The sequence below is a fragment of the Carlito syrichta genome, unplaced genomic scaffold, assembly GCF_000164805.1.
Source record: "Carlito syrichta isolate Samal-C Ts95f unplaced genomic scaffold, Tarsius_syrichta-2.0.1 Scaffold305203, whole genome shotgun sequence".
NCBI lineage: Eukaryota > Metazoa > Chordata > Mammalia > Primates > Tarsiidae > Carlito > Carlito syrichta.
This window is the reverse complement of record NW_007249299.1, coordinates 273,234-288,189: the sequence shown is the minus strand read 5'-3', so window position 1 is coordinate 288,189 and position 14,956 is coordinate 273,234. Positions and strand designations below refer to the sequence as shown.

At 38.1% G+C, this 14,956-nt stretch overlaps 1 protein-coding gene across 2 annotated transcripts in view; it reads left to right on the top strand.

Annotated features, from left to right (window-relative positions):
- ABCB1 (ATP binding cassette subfamily B member 1) overlaps positions 1-14,956 on the top strand; it is a 97,652-nt gene that overhangs the window by 5,687 nt on the left and 77,009 nt on the right. Inside the window, exons 2-4 of one of the 2 annotated variants that reach the window (XM_021714073.1) lie at positions 8,629-8,680; positions 10,878-11,069; positions 11,612-11,783. In XM_021714073.1, the coding sequence (XP_021569748.1) occupies positions 8,629-8,680; positions 10,878-11,069; positions 11,612-11,783 (416 nt within the window). The remainder of the gene's footprint in view (positions 1-8,628; positions 8,681-10,877; positions 11,070-11,611; positions 11,784-14,956) is intronic. The other variant, XM_021714074.1, reaches the window with a different exon arrangement.

The following is a 14,956-nucleotide window of genomic DNA, read 5'->3' as shown; positions in this document are numbered from 1 at the left end:
AGTCTCACTCTGTCGCCCAGACTGGAGTGCAGTGGCCGCTCCTGGCCACCGCAGCCTCGACCTGCTGGACTCCAGCGATCCTTCCACCTCAGCCTTCCAAGTAGCTGGAATTACAGGCGCGCACTACCATGCCCGGCTAATTTTTTGATTTATTGTAGAGATGAGGTCTCACCAACTTGCCCAGGCGGGTCTTGAACCCGCGGGCTCAGGCAATCCACTCACCTCAGCCTCCCAAGGCGTGGGATTACAGGCTGAGCCACCGAGCCCGGCTATCTATATATATTTTACCGATAAGGAAACAGGACCCAGAGAGGTTAAGCACATTTAAATTGCCTGAGGTCATGTGGTTAGCAGGTAGCAGAGTCAGGAGTTAAACTTACATAGACTGGCACTGGGTTCATGCAATGAAAGAATTAGAGGAATACCCAGAAAAGAAGAGACTGAGGATAACATACTGATCCAGAAATTAAAGGATTTGATGGAGATATGCCATTTCTCATGGTGCTTAATACCCAAAGATACTCTTTAAGTATACTCTTAATTATTCACTGTCTCTAATGATTCAATTTATGGTATATCCACACTGATAGCTTTTCTCTTTCTTTATAACTGCATTGCATGCAATTTCTCAAATAGTATCTATATTTTTAATGCATAAACCATGAGTATATAAAATGTGTGCAAATCTTATACCACTGTTTCAAGATTTTGGTGTTGTAAGCAAATAAAACATTGTTATCTGTTTCTTCAAGGTCAACATTATGGGAATGCTTTCAACTAGAATGTTAGCTAATATTGAAATTCTAAATACTTTATAAAAATACTCACTGCATATCTGTTTTCTTTCATTTGCTCAAAACTTTCCTGTGTTCTTAACAATTTCATTGAAAAAATCTTAGAGATAAATTTTGGGAACTCAAGTACTAAATAATGATAAAATATTTCAAAGTATATTGTTCAGTTTTGGCTGTTTATTGTTTATGTTTAGATTAAAACTTACAGTGTGATTAGTTTTTCTATGACACTATACTATAGTAAGATTTTTTTTGGTTAATTATGTTCAAAGCCAAAGCAGAGAGAGAGAGAGAGAGAGAGAGAGAGAGAGAGAGAGAGAGAGAGAGAGAACACTGAATCTTAGAATGTTGTGGTAAAAAAGGATACTAGATATTATCTAGCCTGAACCCATAATTTTATATATAAACAGTAGATACCATGCCCAGGAAGTTGAAGCAATGTGGCCACCATGGAATTGCTTGCTAGTTGACAGAGCTGAGCTTCTAGGCTAGGAATCCTGCTTTTTAGTCTGGTGTTTTTTCCACTCCACTAGTGGTTTTCAAACTCTGCCTAAAATGGAAGCAAATGCCAGTGACTTTCACTTGGTCTTCTTTCTCTTTAAGATGCTGCCCTGTATGTAGGCTTGATTTTTGGTATGTTAGGCAGATCAGGCAGGAGGCTGTTCAGCTCAAAGGTGTGAAGGTAGCCCACATGAAGAGACTGCAGCTCCTGGAACCATTTGTCACCTGTAGTAAGCCCAACCATACTGAGTGGCAGGCTCCAGCCTGGGCAAATACCTGTGCGTAGGGGTGGGTGTGGCTGGTAATCTAGACAAAAGGTCCAGATGCCCTTTGCTTGTGGTTGATAGTGCTTCCTGCATGAGAAGACTGGAAAAATTGGAATCATAGTGTTCTTGAGCTTGAATGGGCCTTATGGATGGTTTAAGTCAGTGGTTAATAACTCTTCTTGAATAAGAGAGCACCCCTGTGTAAATAACCTCTGTTATTAAAGTTCGCCAGGAAAAAACATCTCAAAGGAAGGCTGCCTGGGATGAAAGTAGTAGAAGGGAGTCTAGAACCAGGGTCTTTGCTCTCCTAACACCCAGCAGCAGTGCTGAGGTTGCTCTGTAGAGTCTGACCACTACATCCCTGTCTACAGCCTGTGTCCAGAGCCATCCTCATGCCTTGCTTATACAACTCTAACTTCCTAACTCCTCTCTCAGCTTCTACTCTTGCTTACCTTTGTCTAGTTGTCCAGTGCTATCAGAGTGAACTTGTAAAAACCTAAGTCAGGTCACCTTACCTCTCCCCTTCTTTCCTTCCCTCCCTCCCTCCCTCCCTCCCTTCCTCTAGCCATCTATCCATCTCACTCTGTTGCCTGGGCTGGAGTGCAGTGGCATAATCTTAGCTCACTGCAGTCTCAAACTCCTGGGTTCAAGCAATCCTCCTGCCTCGGCCTCCTGAATAGCTAGGACTACAGGCGTGTGCCACCAACCTGGCTAATTTTTAAATTTTATATAGAGATGGCACTCACTATGTTGCCCAGGCTGGTCTGGAATTCTTGGCCTCAAGCAATCCTCCCACCTTGGCCTCCCAAAGTACTGGGATTATAGGCATGGGCCATTGCGCCTGGCTTCCCATTGTTTTCTTATAGCATGGAATAAATACAAATTCCTTATGATGGCCTGCATGATCTGGTGCCTGCATGCTCTGTCAGTCTTATAGCTTGTTACCTAATGGTTGTAATCCACCCACACTGGCCTTTCTGTCCCTGGAACACTCCAGTGTCCTTCCTGGCTTAGGATGTGCAGAGCCTGCCCCATCTTTCTGTAATGACTGCTACTTGTCACTCAGTTTTCCCTCCGAAAGACCTTTTGCCCCCAACTCACCTCAAAGTCATTCTATGAGTTTGTTTATTAAGAGCTGTTACCCTAAAATTAATTTATTAATGTATTGTTTAATTGGTTGTTACTGCTTCTTGAATAGAAAAAAAGGCATAAGGGGAAAAAAGGAAGTTTCTGAGAAAAACTGTGGTAGCTATTTCAGCACTGTTACCCTGTCACCTGAGGTTTGGGACCTTAAAGAGAGAATTTCCTGCTTGAACAGAAATCCAGTGAGAGAGGAATAGGCTCTCATTCTAGGTTGTGACCTCAGTGTCTAGAACAGGACCTGACAGGAAGTTTCTTTGGAAGATGGTTTGAAAACCACCTTTTGAATATAATTTTATTTTACCAGTTAGGAAATCCCCGTGCATTCATGTCACATATTTTTAATTCATTCTGTTCTTAAGCGCTCAGTAGTTAAAATAGCTAAACATGCTAAAGTATCCAAGTTACATAAAAATATAATATGATTCCCAAGTGCTGTGGAGTCTTTAGTCATGCTATGGGCAAGTTTAGTTGTAGATTCTTTTGTTGTGTATAAGACATTGGCACAATGCGTAGCACAGAGTTATCAAGCAGTAAATGACAACTTTTTTTTTTTAATGAAGTCTTGCCTTACCAGGTAGAATGGTCTACTGTGTCTCTTTTTAATCTTAAAATAAGACACTTATGTACCAAATTGGAGAATGATTAGATGGAATATTTGGATAAATGGTCTGACATGAGTGGTAACTCTATGAAACCACTTGTAAATCTTAGGGATGGGCTAGATTACAGCAGATACAACAGGCTGGACACTGGGAATATAAAGATAAACTAGAAATTGTGTAGTTTTCTATGAGCTCACACCAATGAGAGTGGGAGGAGGAGATAGATACAAACAATCTAGCATCTACTTAATAAATTGAATCATATGTCAATTACTATGGAATTCTATGACAAGATGAGTTATTCTGTGAGGGGTAAGTCATCTGAAAGGAGATAGCATTTAAGTTCATTTATGGAAGAATATTTTCTGGGAAAAAAAATTTTGGTAAAGGGCATTCCAGGTAGAGAAGACAATGAATAAAGTCTTGAAGAAAGAAAGCAAATAGGATAGTTAGGGAACAACAAACCCTTCAGTGTGCTCAGAGCTACATATAAGTGGGGAGAGCTGGTGAGGATGAGTATAAGGGAGTCGAAGGGTTGAGGCTAGAAAGATATGTAGTAAATCTGAGTATTATTCCAGAATCCATGTGTACAAAAAACATAATTTTTATTTTTTATGACATAATTTTCATCTTGCATCCCTCTTCAGCTAATGTGGTAGAAACCCAATGTCAGTTATTTTAAGGTAGCCCTCAACTTCCCCTGGGCTATGTCTGGGAGGCCAACATAGTTCCAGATGAGTGTGCAGGCCTGTGTTGTTCAGCATCGTCTTTTGCGCAGGCATTCCATCAAGCTCTCTTCTCCTCTCTTAGAAGTTTTGGTATCACTGTGTTCCTTCTGTATCTCTCTAGGTCCAAAGAGACTCTGGGAAGCCGTTGTGAAGCCCTTCTCTCAACTCACTATATAATCATTCCTTTTCCAAGGTCTCACTCCCTTAGGGTCTGCATAGGTGGCAGGAGACAAGGCTACTCTTTCCTGGACCTTCCAGTGCCTGTACTGCCAATTATCAACTACAGCTCTTCTCAGAATGTGGAAGATATTTTTTTAGACTGAAAGGATGGAGCTTCATCTCATGAAATTTAAGCAAGATATTTAGTCATGTTCAGTTTCCTTTGCAGCCCTCAAGGATATAGGTTTTGGGGACACAAAAGGCAGGAAGAGACATACACACCGGAAATCCTCTCTTTAAGGCCCCAAACCTCAGGTGACAGAGTAACAGTGCTGTGCAGTCACTGTCTTGAGAGAGGGCCGCTGTCACATAAAAAAACCAAACAAACCAGGATACTGGAAGGAGGAGAAAGGTGTGGGGATAAAGAAAATATCTGGAAAATCATTAGTTGATTTTTCAAAAATCTTTTCCTCTCGTGTACATTGTGACAAGATTGCAAAGAGGCTAATATTGTATGTTATGGATCTTAGACTTTATGCAGTGGACTGTCATTGATGGTTATTATTGTTTTAGTTTTTGAGTCAAGATCTTACTCTGTCACCCAGTCTGGAGTACAGTGGTACGATTATGGCTCACCACAGCCTCACCTCCCTGGGCTCAGGCAATCCTTCTTCCTCAGCCTCCAGAGTAGCTGGGATTATAGGCATGTGCCACCACATCTGACTAATTTTTTGATTTTTTTCTAGTGACAAGGTCTTGCTATGTTGCCTAGACTGATCTCAAACTCCTGGGCTCAAGCAATGCTCATGCCTCAGCCTCCCAAAGTGCTGGGATTGCAGACATGAGCCATCGCACCCGGCCTCACTGAAGGTTACTAATAGAATCAGTAGGATTATATTCTTGTTTCCAAAGATAATATTTGGTGGCAATATGAAAGACTTGATTGCAGTAAAAAGACCAGTTAGGAGGCTTTTGTTAGAGTAGAGAGGTAAGCTATGATGGGGACCCAAACCAGAGCATTAACCATGAGGAGGGATAGAATTTGGATAGCTCCAGATACAGACTGGGAAATCACAGAAGCTCTGGAAGTGGCTATGGTCACCCTGGGAGTGTGCATGGGATTCTGGGAAACACTAGTGTGTAGGAAGGAGGGAGAATACCAGGGGCCACTGCCAGAACTAAGAAAGAGGGAGATCAGTGGTGGAAGGACCAGGAGAATGAGGTTCTGGAAGCCAGAAGACCAACAGGTAGTCAAGAGTCTGAGCAAGTATTTTATTAAAGTAAATGCCACACTTAGATGTTTGGTTTTCCCATACTGATAATTTGGCTGATATTGCATAGCTCAGAGAGTTTCTGGCTTTTCCGATCAAAATTAATGTTACCTTTTGGATCCTATTCAAATTATTCTTTGTAACTATTGGTTTTTGTAGTAGCTCTTTGAGAGTCATGCAAATAAAAAGTTATTGATCTATGTGATCGCTAAGATCATTTCAGCTTGAAAGCTTTGATTTTGTGAAAACATGTCTTAAGATGAGAATTTTGAGAGAAACTCATAGAGGAGGAAAAAAATCTCTGGGTCAAATAACTTTTAATAAAAGTTGATTGGAGAAAAAAAATTGTTGTTTGGAAATGGTCTAAAGAATATGATGTATTTATTCCATTCTTTGGACAACAGAGATGATCTCTGTCGAAGAACCTGAATACCTGATTTTTATTCTGACTGGTACTCTTTGGCACTGCTGAAGCACAAATAAAAGAAACTTGGTGCTAGAGTTGCTTTCTGATGACTCTAGATAGATAGACAGTAGATAGATAGATAGATAGATAGATAGATAGATAGATAGATAGATAGATAGATAGATAGATAAAGATAGCATAGTTGTACTTATACACATAAAGGAGTCAATTTTGACCTTGAACATAATGTTTTACTTTTTGAACTGTATAAAAATGCCTGTGGACTTACAAGCCACCATTGCCAAAGAACATTTGTTGAAATTCTCTTGGTCTTTTATCTCTAGAATCGAGAAAACTGGTAGTAGTAATGAGTAGAAAACAGATATTTAGTTAGACTTGAAAGCTGGTCTTGATTTGGTAGTGATACATAATAGTAACAATTAATGTTATTTAGAAACATTTCCCGGCTAGATAGAGAAGATAGAAAATTTGTAATGAGTAATTTTCAAAGACTGATTTGGAGAAAAATCCTCACCTGACTATTCAGTAATGTAGAGCAGAAGAAATCTCACAACTTATTTAAATAAATATTTTATCTGGAAAAAAATGTCTTGTTGTATTGATATAAGGTGAAGTAATCAATGATCCCTCCTGCATATTTTGCTTTGTTTTTGCATCTCTTTATGTCTTCCTTTCTGTTTTACCTCTTAATGTAGTTTTTCCCAGAGTTCTATGCATGGCCTGCCATTTTCTCCTTAACTGCCATCCTATCTTTACGGATAAGGAGAGATGAATTTTTCTTTCCTGAATTTAGAAATGGCTTCTGGCATGTGACTCTTAAATCTTTAGATCTGAACTCTCTCCAGAACTGATAGTCATAGTCTTATTGGACATCTTAAATTGAATATGCCAGGCACTACAAAATAAAAGTGTCCAAGACTGAACTAATAATCTTCTTGTATCTGATTAGACCTGCTCTTTTTGCTGACTTCTTATTTCCCACTGCAACACAAAACATTCTCCAAATGCTTAGGCTTGACATCTTGATCATTTATTAATTTTTACTCTCTCTACTTATATTCCATCAGTTGCAAAGTCCTGTAATTTCTTCCTCTATAAACATTGTGAGTGAGTACTTTCCTTCTTTTCTAATTTCATTTAGAACTCTCTTTCCCTACATAAATGTTAGTAGGTCAAGTCCCCTAGTCTGTCTTTATTCCCATTAATCTTCTACATTACTGGTGGCTAAACCTTTCTATACCATACCTATAATTATATCCTCTTTTTTTTTTTTTTTTGCTTAAAATCATTGAATGACTGCTGGTCTGTTATCATGCACCATTTCTCTGAGGCCCATTACTTTCCCAGCTATATATCCACCTCCTCTCATCTACATACATATCCCATACCCCAGATACACTGGCTCACTCATTCTTCAGACATGCTGTGTACTTTTGTCTGTATTTTCTACTTTTCCAGAAGTATTTTTTTTCATCTCTTTCCTATACTTGTCAAAACCAGACTCATCTGAACTAGGCCTTCTCATATTGTAGCATAATTTTTTGTAATGGTTATGAGATATAAAGTGTGCCTCCCCATTGATTTAGCAGTCCTTATTGTGATAACTTATTCCATAAAATATTTACCATATGCACAGATATATGTGTACATGCATGTTTAATGCAGCATTGCATATAACAATAAAATACTGGAAACAATTGAAATAGGTGCAACTTTGAAAAATAGATACAGCCAGGCTCGGTGGCTCAGCCTGTAATCCCGCACCTTTGGGAGGCTGAGGTGAGTGGATTGCCTGAGCCCGCGGGTTTGAGACCTGCCTGGGCAACTTGGTGAGACCTCATCTCTACAATAAATCAAAAATTAGCCAGGCGTGGTAGCGCGCACCTGTAGTTCCAGCTCCTTAGAAGGCTGAGGCAGAAGGATCGCTGGAGCCCAGCAGGTCCTGACTGCGGTGGCCAGGAGCAGCCACTGCACTCCAGTCCAGGTGACAGAGTGAGACTCCAAGTCAAAAAAAAAAGAAAAAGAAAAATAGATTCATATATACTGACATGGAAAATTGGCCACTGAATATAAACTGTGATGCCATTTTTAGAAAATATGTATGTATGTATTTGTGTGTATATCCATGTATATATAAAAGAAAGTATGAAAATGTACACATGACAATTTTGAACAGTGGTTATTTGTGTGTGTGTGTGTGTGTGTGTGTGTGTGTGTGTGTGTGTTACAGCTATGAAGGAGTTTTATAATGTACTTTGACCAAAACTGTTAGCATTTGCTAATATTAGATGATGAGCTCACTGGTGTTTATTATACTTTTCTTTGTATTTGATATTTTTGAACAAAAATAAAAACTGGAAAAATGCCCTCTTAGATTGTAAATATGTACATTAGTGTCAAGTACACATTGATATTTATCAGGACAAGAATGCTAGGAGAGAATTTTCTCTTATAGCATCTGGAAATCATATTCTATAACATTTTTAATTCCAGGCTACTGATATTTCTGCTAACAGACTGCTTCTTACCAAATCTGGGTTTCTTCTTACAAATAAATGTTATTGGATTTATTGTGTGTGTGGTTGCAATAGTGCTTACACACAATTAAAATGGAATCAATTTGACCTATTTTTGTGTAAATCATTAAGTGAAATGAGTTTGATTCATTTTTATATGCTTATTTTTATTAGAGACCAAAGAGACATAAATGGTATATGTTTGTTTTGTGGTGGTCTAGGTGCTATCAACACTACAGAGATCCTCAAGAAACTGGAGGAAGACATGACCACGTAATTAAATGTTCTTCTTACTATTGTTAAACTTTTCACTATCAGTCAAGTTGTAGCAATGTTTAAAATTATGTATTATTATAATAAGAATTTAAAGTTTTGAAGAGAACAATGCCATTGTTAGTTTTTCAGGAGGGTACAATGTAGAATTTTTTTTAAAGAATTTTCTTTGTAAGATATAGTAAGGTTAAGGTTAACCCTAAAATAGACTTATGTATGCACTGATAAATACAGAATATCATATAAAGGGAAATTAGAGGAGTTTAAAGTAGGCTTTTGAAATGTAGTTGAATTAAGAATCTTTATTTTCTTAAAAATAAAGAAAAGTGGCTGGGCATGGTGGTACATACCTGTAGTCCTAGGTTCTCTGGAGACTGAAGTAGGAGGATTGCTTGAGCCCAGAAGTTCAAGGAACTTCAGTGAGCGATGATTGCACCACTGCATTCTAGCCTAGGCAACAAAGCAAGACCTCATTTCTTTAAAAAAAAGTTTAAAAGTATTTTCAATGGCTTGTAATTATTAATTTGTTGCCTGTGTATTTTCAATCATGATACAATGACATTAGCCAACAGGAATTTTTTTACTCGTTATCTGATTCTTAACAGTGGAATAAAACTGCCCAGAATAAATATAGTCACTCTAACCTTAACTCAACTTGGGGAAGTATTTTGTTAATGATTTACACATCTTGAAGTTTGTTCCCCAAAATGGATTATAACAGGTGTTTAAAGGTATGTGTTGGTGAATCAGAAGTTAATGATTCTACATTATCCTGTAAATAATCTGGTAAATTTGAAGAAAGTGGAGACACTTGATCATATCTTGAAAGATGAGAATACCTCCAAATATTCCAGTGAAAAGTCACTGTTTTTTATGTGGGAGAAAATGAAATAAAATGTCTTGTAATCATCATGTAAGTACTTAAATAGAAAAAATTTGAGTAAATCTACGCTGATGGTTTAAAATATATTAAATTAGTCTTAAAGCATGAGTTCTGCTTGTTAAATAGACTTTCCTTTTAGCTATCTCTTGATATGTCGTTGACACTTGGATAATAATTAACTATTGAGTTATCTATTATCTGAAATTTAGTGTTCTAATTACATCTTCCTTGATAAATACATTGTAAATTATGAGTTATAGCTTGGGAAGACTTGTTTACCAAGATTCCTGATAGGTTGAGCACTGAGTTTTGTGAGAAATAATGTCAGAGATTATCTGTTTATTACTTAACCATCTTATAGCTTCTACATGGTTTATGCACACATTTGCATTTGAAGATGGCAAGTAGTGAACTTTAAAAAGTGGGAATACTGTATTTCATTTTAGAATATTTGTTTTTAACCTAAACATTGTTTAGCGATCCAAGAATTATTTGCTTTTGTTAAATTAAGACTCAACAAGGAAACATTAATTCAGCATTTCTAGGTTGATCAAGACTCTGACTTTAGATGATGCTTGTGTTTTTATTGTTCAAGTTTCAACTGGAAGGGCTGCTATTTGATTCACTAAGCCTTTTAGGATAACGCATGACAGCCAGTTGGGCAGAAGATGTAAAAATACTTGTTATTTTCAGTTACCTCTTAGCATTTGAGGTCTACTGGATCAATAACCCAGAGATCAAGAGACCATTTCCATTTCTTGTTTCTACTTTCTGACAAATTCTGTCACTTCTTTCCATCCCCCAATGTGAAGAGACCACCCCAAAGTGCTTATCAACTGATGCTGATGTAATAAAAATAGACAGGAGTGCAGTGGTGCATCTTACCTAATGCTGTGATTCCTAACACATCACATAGTTTCACAGTAACTGGCATTCTATGAGTGCTTAATATATGCTGGGTACTGACCCAAGTATATTTCATATATGACTATATTAATATTTTGATTTCCATTTTGCTAATTAGGAAAATTAGGCTTAGAAAGGTTAAGCAGTTTCCCTAAGGTTATACAGCAGTGGAAAACTGAGATTTTAGCTAAAGTAGAAACCACTCTTAGCTGTTTTACACCACTGGCGCAGTCATACTTGGATGGTGACCATCAACTCTGCTTGTTACAGAGTTGCTTGTGACTCCTTCATTTGTTAAGGATGATGAGATACCCAAATGACTGAACAAGTTAGAATGAATGATCTCCTTGGGAAAGGAATATTGATTAAGAAACAGAGAGTATATGCATTTTTCTTGTTGTTTTTCAGGTATGCCTATTATTACAGTGGAATTGGTGCTGGAGTGCTTGTGGCTGCTTACATTCAGGTTTCATTTTGGTGCCTGGCAGCTGGAAGACAAATATTCAAAATTAGAAAGCAGTTTTTTCATGCTATAATGCGACAGGAGATAGGCTGGTTTGATGTACACGATGTTGGGGAGCTTAACACTCGGCTCACAGAGTAAGTATCTAGTTTAATGATGAACTATATGTTGGATGTGGTTCTCATTCTTAATAAAATGAAATCGGATGTCAGCAGATGTGACAGGAGATGTTAGTGTGTCTCTCTGAAGTACTTAGGAGACTAAATTCCATCTGAGTAGGGACCATATCTGATGTGTCCTGTTCTTCCCAGTACCCTGACAGGGAATGATGGGGATCTGCATAACTGGCACTAAATGAGGGATTGATCCTTGCCAGAATGAAGAAATCCTCTGAGAGTTTGCAGTAAAGCAGCAGCAAGATACTTTCTGGGGAAGTTTCTGAGCTCCTAGGTTGAACCCTTCTTCTGTATACCATGTCCATTTCCTGGAGCCATGTGGACTACAGATTTTTGTTGTTAATGACAAACATCCTACTGGAAACTTACATGCCAAATCAAACACACACATGCATAAAAAGACCCTAGATATAAACTACCCACACTCAAAATAAGATAGGCTAGGAGAAAAATTTTATGTTTACAATTCTAACATTTATTTTTAACCCTATCTGTTCTTTTAGTGATGTCCATAAGATTAATGAAGGAATTGGTGACAAAATTGGAATGTTCTTTCAGTCAATGGCAACGTTTTTCACCGGTTTTATAGTAGGATTTACACGTGGTTGGAAGCTAACTCTTGTGATTTTGGCTGTCAGTCCTGTCCTTGGACTGTCAGCTGCTCTCTGGGCAAAGGTAGGTGAAACGTGAATTCGTCTGTCCCCCCTATGGAAGGGTCTTTTTACCACATGGTGACCCGATTCTGTATTTGTTATTTGCTTTTAAATTTTCCTTTGAAAATCAGCTATATAAGCTTATTTACCCTCACTGGGTACTACTCCTGCCAGGACTCCATGATATTCTGGCCATGTGATTATTTGGGGATGGGATGAGAAAGAAAGGAAGTAGTTCTCTCATTTCATCTTCTAAGGTCATTTAAAAAACAAAACAAACAAACAAACAAAACCTTGGTGAACTCCAAAGAGCCTGTTCTCTAGTGGACGATGCCCTCTTCACATAGCAGATAGAGTCAAGTTTAATGAACTGCACATGCAACCCATTCAATGAACATACTTTTATTTTAATGTTTTTGGTTTTATAGATTTTGTCTAACTTGTAAATTGATTTTGCATTTTTGTCAGCTTTGTGAATGGTTTTTCATTTATATGTATAAATCGTTGTTATAAAAATAATGTAAAAAAAATTGACCAAGTGTGGTGGCTCACACCTGTAATTCCAGCACTTTGGGAGGCAGAGGCGAGAGGATTGCCTGAGCCAAAGGATTTGAGACCAACCTTGGCAACTTGAGAAGACATGTCTCTACAATAAGTAAAAATAAATTAACCAAGTGTGGGGGCACACGCCTGTAGTTCCAGCTACTTGGACAACTGAGGTGGAATGATCACCTGACCCCAGCAGGTCGAGGTTGCGGTGCCCAGGAGTGTTCCACTATCCTCCAGTCTGGGAGACAGAGTGAGGCTCTGACTCAAATAATAATAGTATAAGAAAATAGGTGCTTTCTAGTCCTGTATGTATGCAAATCCTTAGTCTCTAGTTCTGTCCCCCATCCAGAGGCAAACAGTAGAAGTAGCCTTCTCCATCTTGGTACATATGCCTTCAATTTTTTTTTAAACTTATTTAACCTTCAACGTGAGCATGGTGTTAATTTTAAACTGACTTGATGTAAGAGTGAGTTTGCACTCTGGAGAGTTTGACCAAATGCATAATTTTTTGTTGGGTTCATCAAAACTTAGAGAAATTCATGTAGCCAAAGGATATGAGTAATAAAAGGCCTACCAAAGCCACACAAAATAAATCAGACTGTAAGTATTAAGAAGTTTAGAAGCTGGGCTCGGTGGCTCGAGCCTGTAATCCCGCGCCTTGGGAGGCTGAGGTGAGTGGATTGCCTGAGCCCGCGGGTTCGAGACCTGCCTGGGCAACTTGGTGAGACTTCATCTCTACATTAAATCAAAAAAATTAGCCAGGTGTGGTAGCGCACACCTGTAGTTCCAGCTACTTGGAAGGCTGAGGTGGAAGGATCGCCGGAGCCCCGCAGGTCGAGGCTGCGGTGGCCGGGAGCAGCCACTGCACTCCAGTATGGGTGACAGAGTAAGACTCCAACTCAAAAAAAAAAAAAAAAAAGAAGTTTAGAAATTTTACCCTGTATGATGGATGTTGTTTTGCTGTTATAAACAATGACTATGATCTAATGAGCATCTATTCTGTCAGAGAAATACATGTTATCTGTCTGAAGTATAGGTAGTATCTCATTTTACAGAGAAAGAAAGTGAAGTTCTGAGGACTCTTAATTTTTTGCTCAGAGTAACACAGGATTTGAATGGTGTTCCTGGTAATGATCAGTTAACTGAAATATTTGACAAAAGCTTCTTTTTATTGATTTTTCTATATACTAAAATATTGAGCAAGTTAGGTGGGAAACTCTTCATGTCAGTATTTGTTGAAAAACTATTTAAAACCCATTGATATTTATTCTAGTTAAGATAGAAAAACCCCAAGTTAATCTTTTAATAATTAATTATGCACTGCTTCTGATACTATTTATTTAGTAAAAGGAGTCCTAAGCTGGCTGCTAGAGACCTAAATTTTAAACCCCACTCTGCCATGAATATTTGGTATGATTTCAAACTAATTTTTTAAATTCTTTGGTTGTCAGCCATATTAAAAAAAAAGAAATGTGACCCAGTCTGGGAAGACTCTTCCTGTGAATCTGAGGCTCTCCTCAATTCAGAGTCACAGAAACAAGTAGACATAACAGAAAGGAACCCAATCATAGCAAACACCCTGACCCAGAAAACCTCTTTGTACCTGTGTGCCCGAGACTCTCTTCCAATGCCTAGAGACACTGGGACAGCTTAGAGAGAAATGACGGGGGAAACTACCACATTCTTCCCCTACCAAGAAGAGATGCCTGGTAGTCTGATCTTGAAAAACTACTTTCATCTTCTCAGGTAGCAGAAGCAGGGGCCAATGGGAGCTCCAGCAGCTTCAAATAAACCAGGCTGACCAAAATAGTACTACAAAGACTCTGAATATTGAACTGCTACTGGAACCACAGCTCACAAAGGTGGGCCAAGACTAGCATGCTAAACTTAAATATGGTAACTGCCTGCTAATATAAAAGATATAAATAGGACCCAGAGCCTCCTAACGTGATAGGAATAACACCCAGGATACAATAGAAAGTCACCTGTCATACCAAGAACCAAGAAAATCACAAATTGAATAAGATACAAAAAACAAAGAATTAACTGACACCAGCACTGAGAGAAATCATATGTTGAAACTATCTGACAGGAATTTTAAAATAGCCATCATAAAAGTACTTCACAAACTGGTTAAACATTATTTTGAAACAACATAAAATAGAAAATATCAGCAATAAAATAGAAGTTATTAGAAAGAACAATGACACTAGAGAACTGGGAGATACAACAAGAGAAATATGAGTCATGCTGGATGTGCTTAATCCAAGCAATGGGGAATGACAGGATAGAATCAATGAACATAGAAATGGAGTGATAGAACTTGCCCATTCCAAAACAGAGAAAATAAAAAGAGCCTCAGGGACCTGTGGGGGCAATAACTAAGGGTTCAATGTTCATACCATCAGAGTTCCAAAGGAAGAAGAAGAAGAAAAAAAAAGAGTGGAGCTGAAGGAATATTTGAAGAAATAATGGTCGAAAAGTTCCATATTTGGTGAAAGACAAACCTTCAGATTCAAGAAACTGAACGAATCCCAAATAGGCTAAACCCAGAGATATCCATTCTAAGGGACATCATAATTAAACTGTCAAAAACTAAAGACAAAGATCTTGAAACCAGCCAGAGAAAAACAATTCATATCCTAT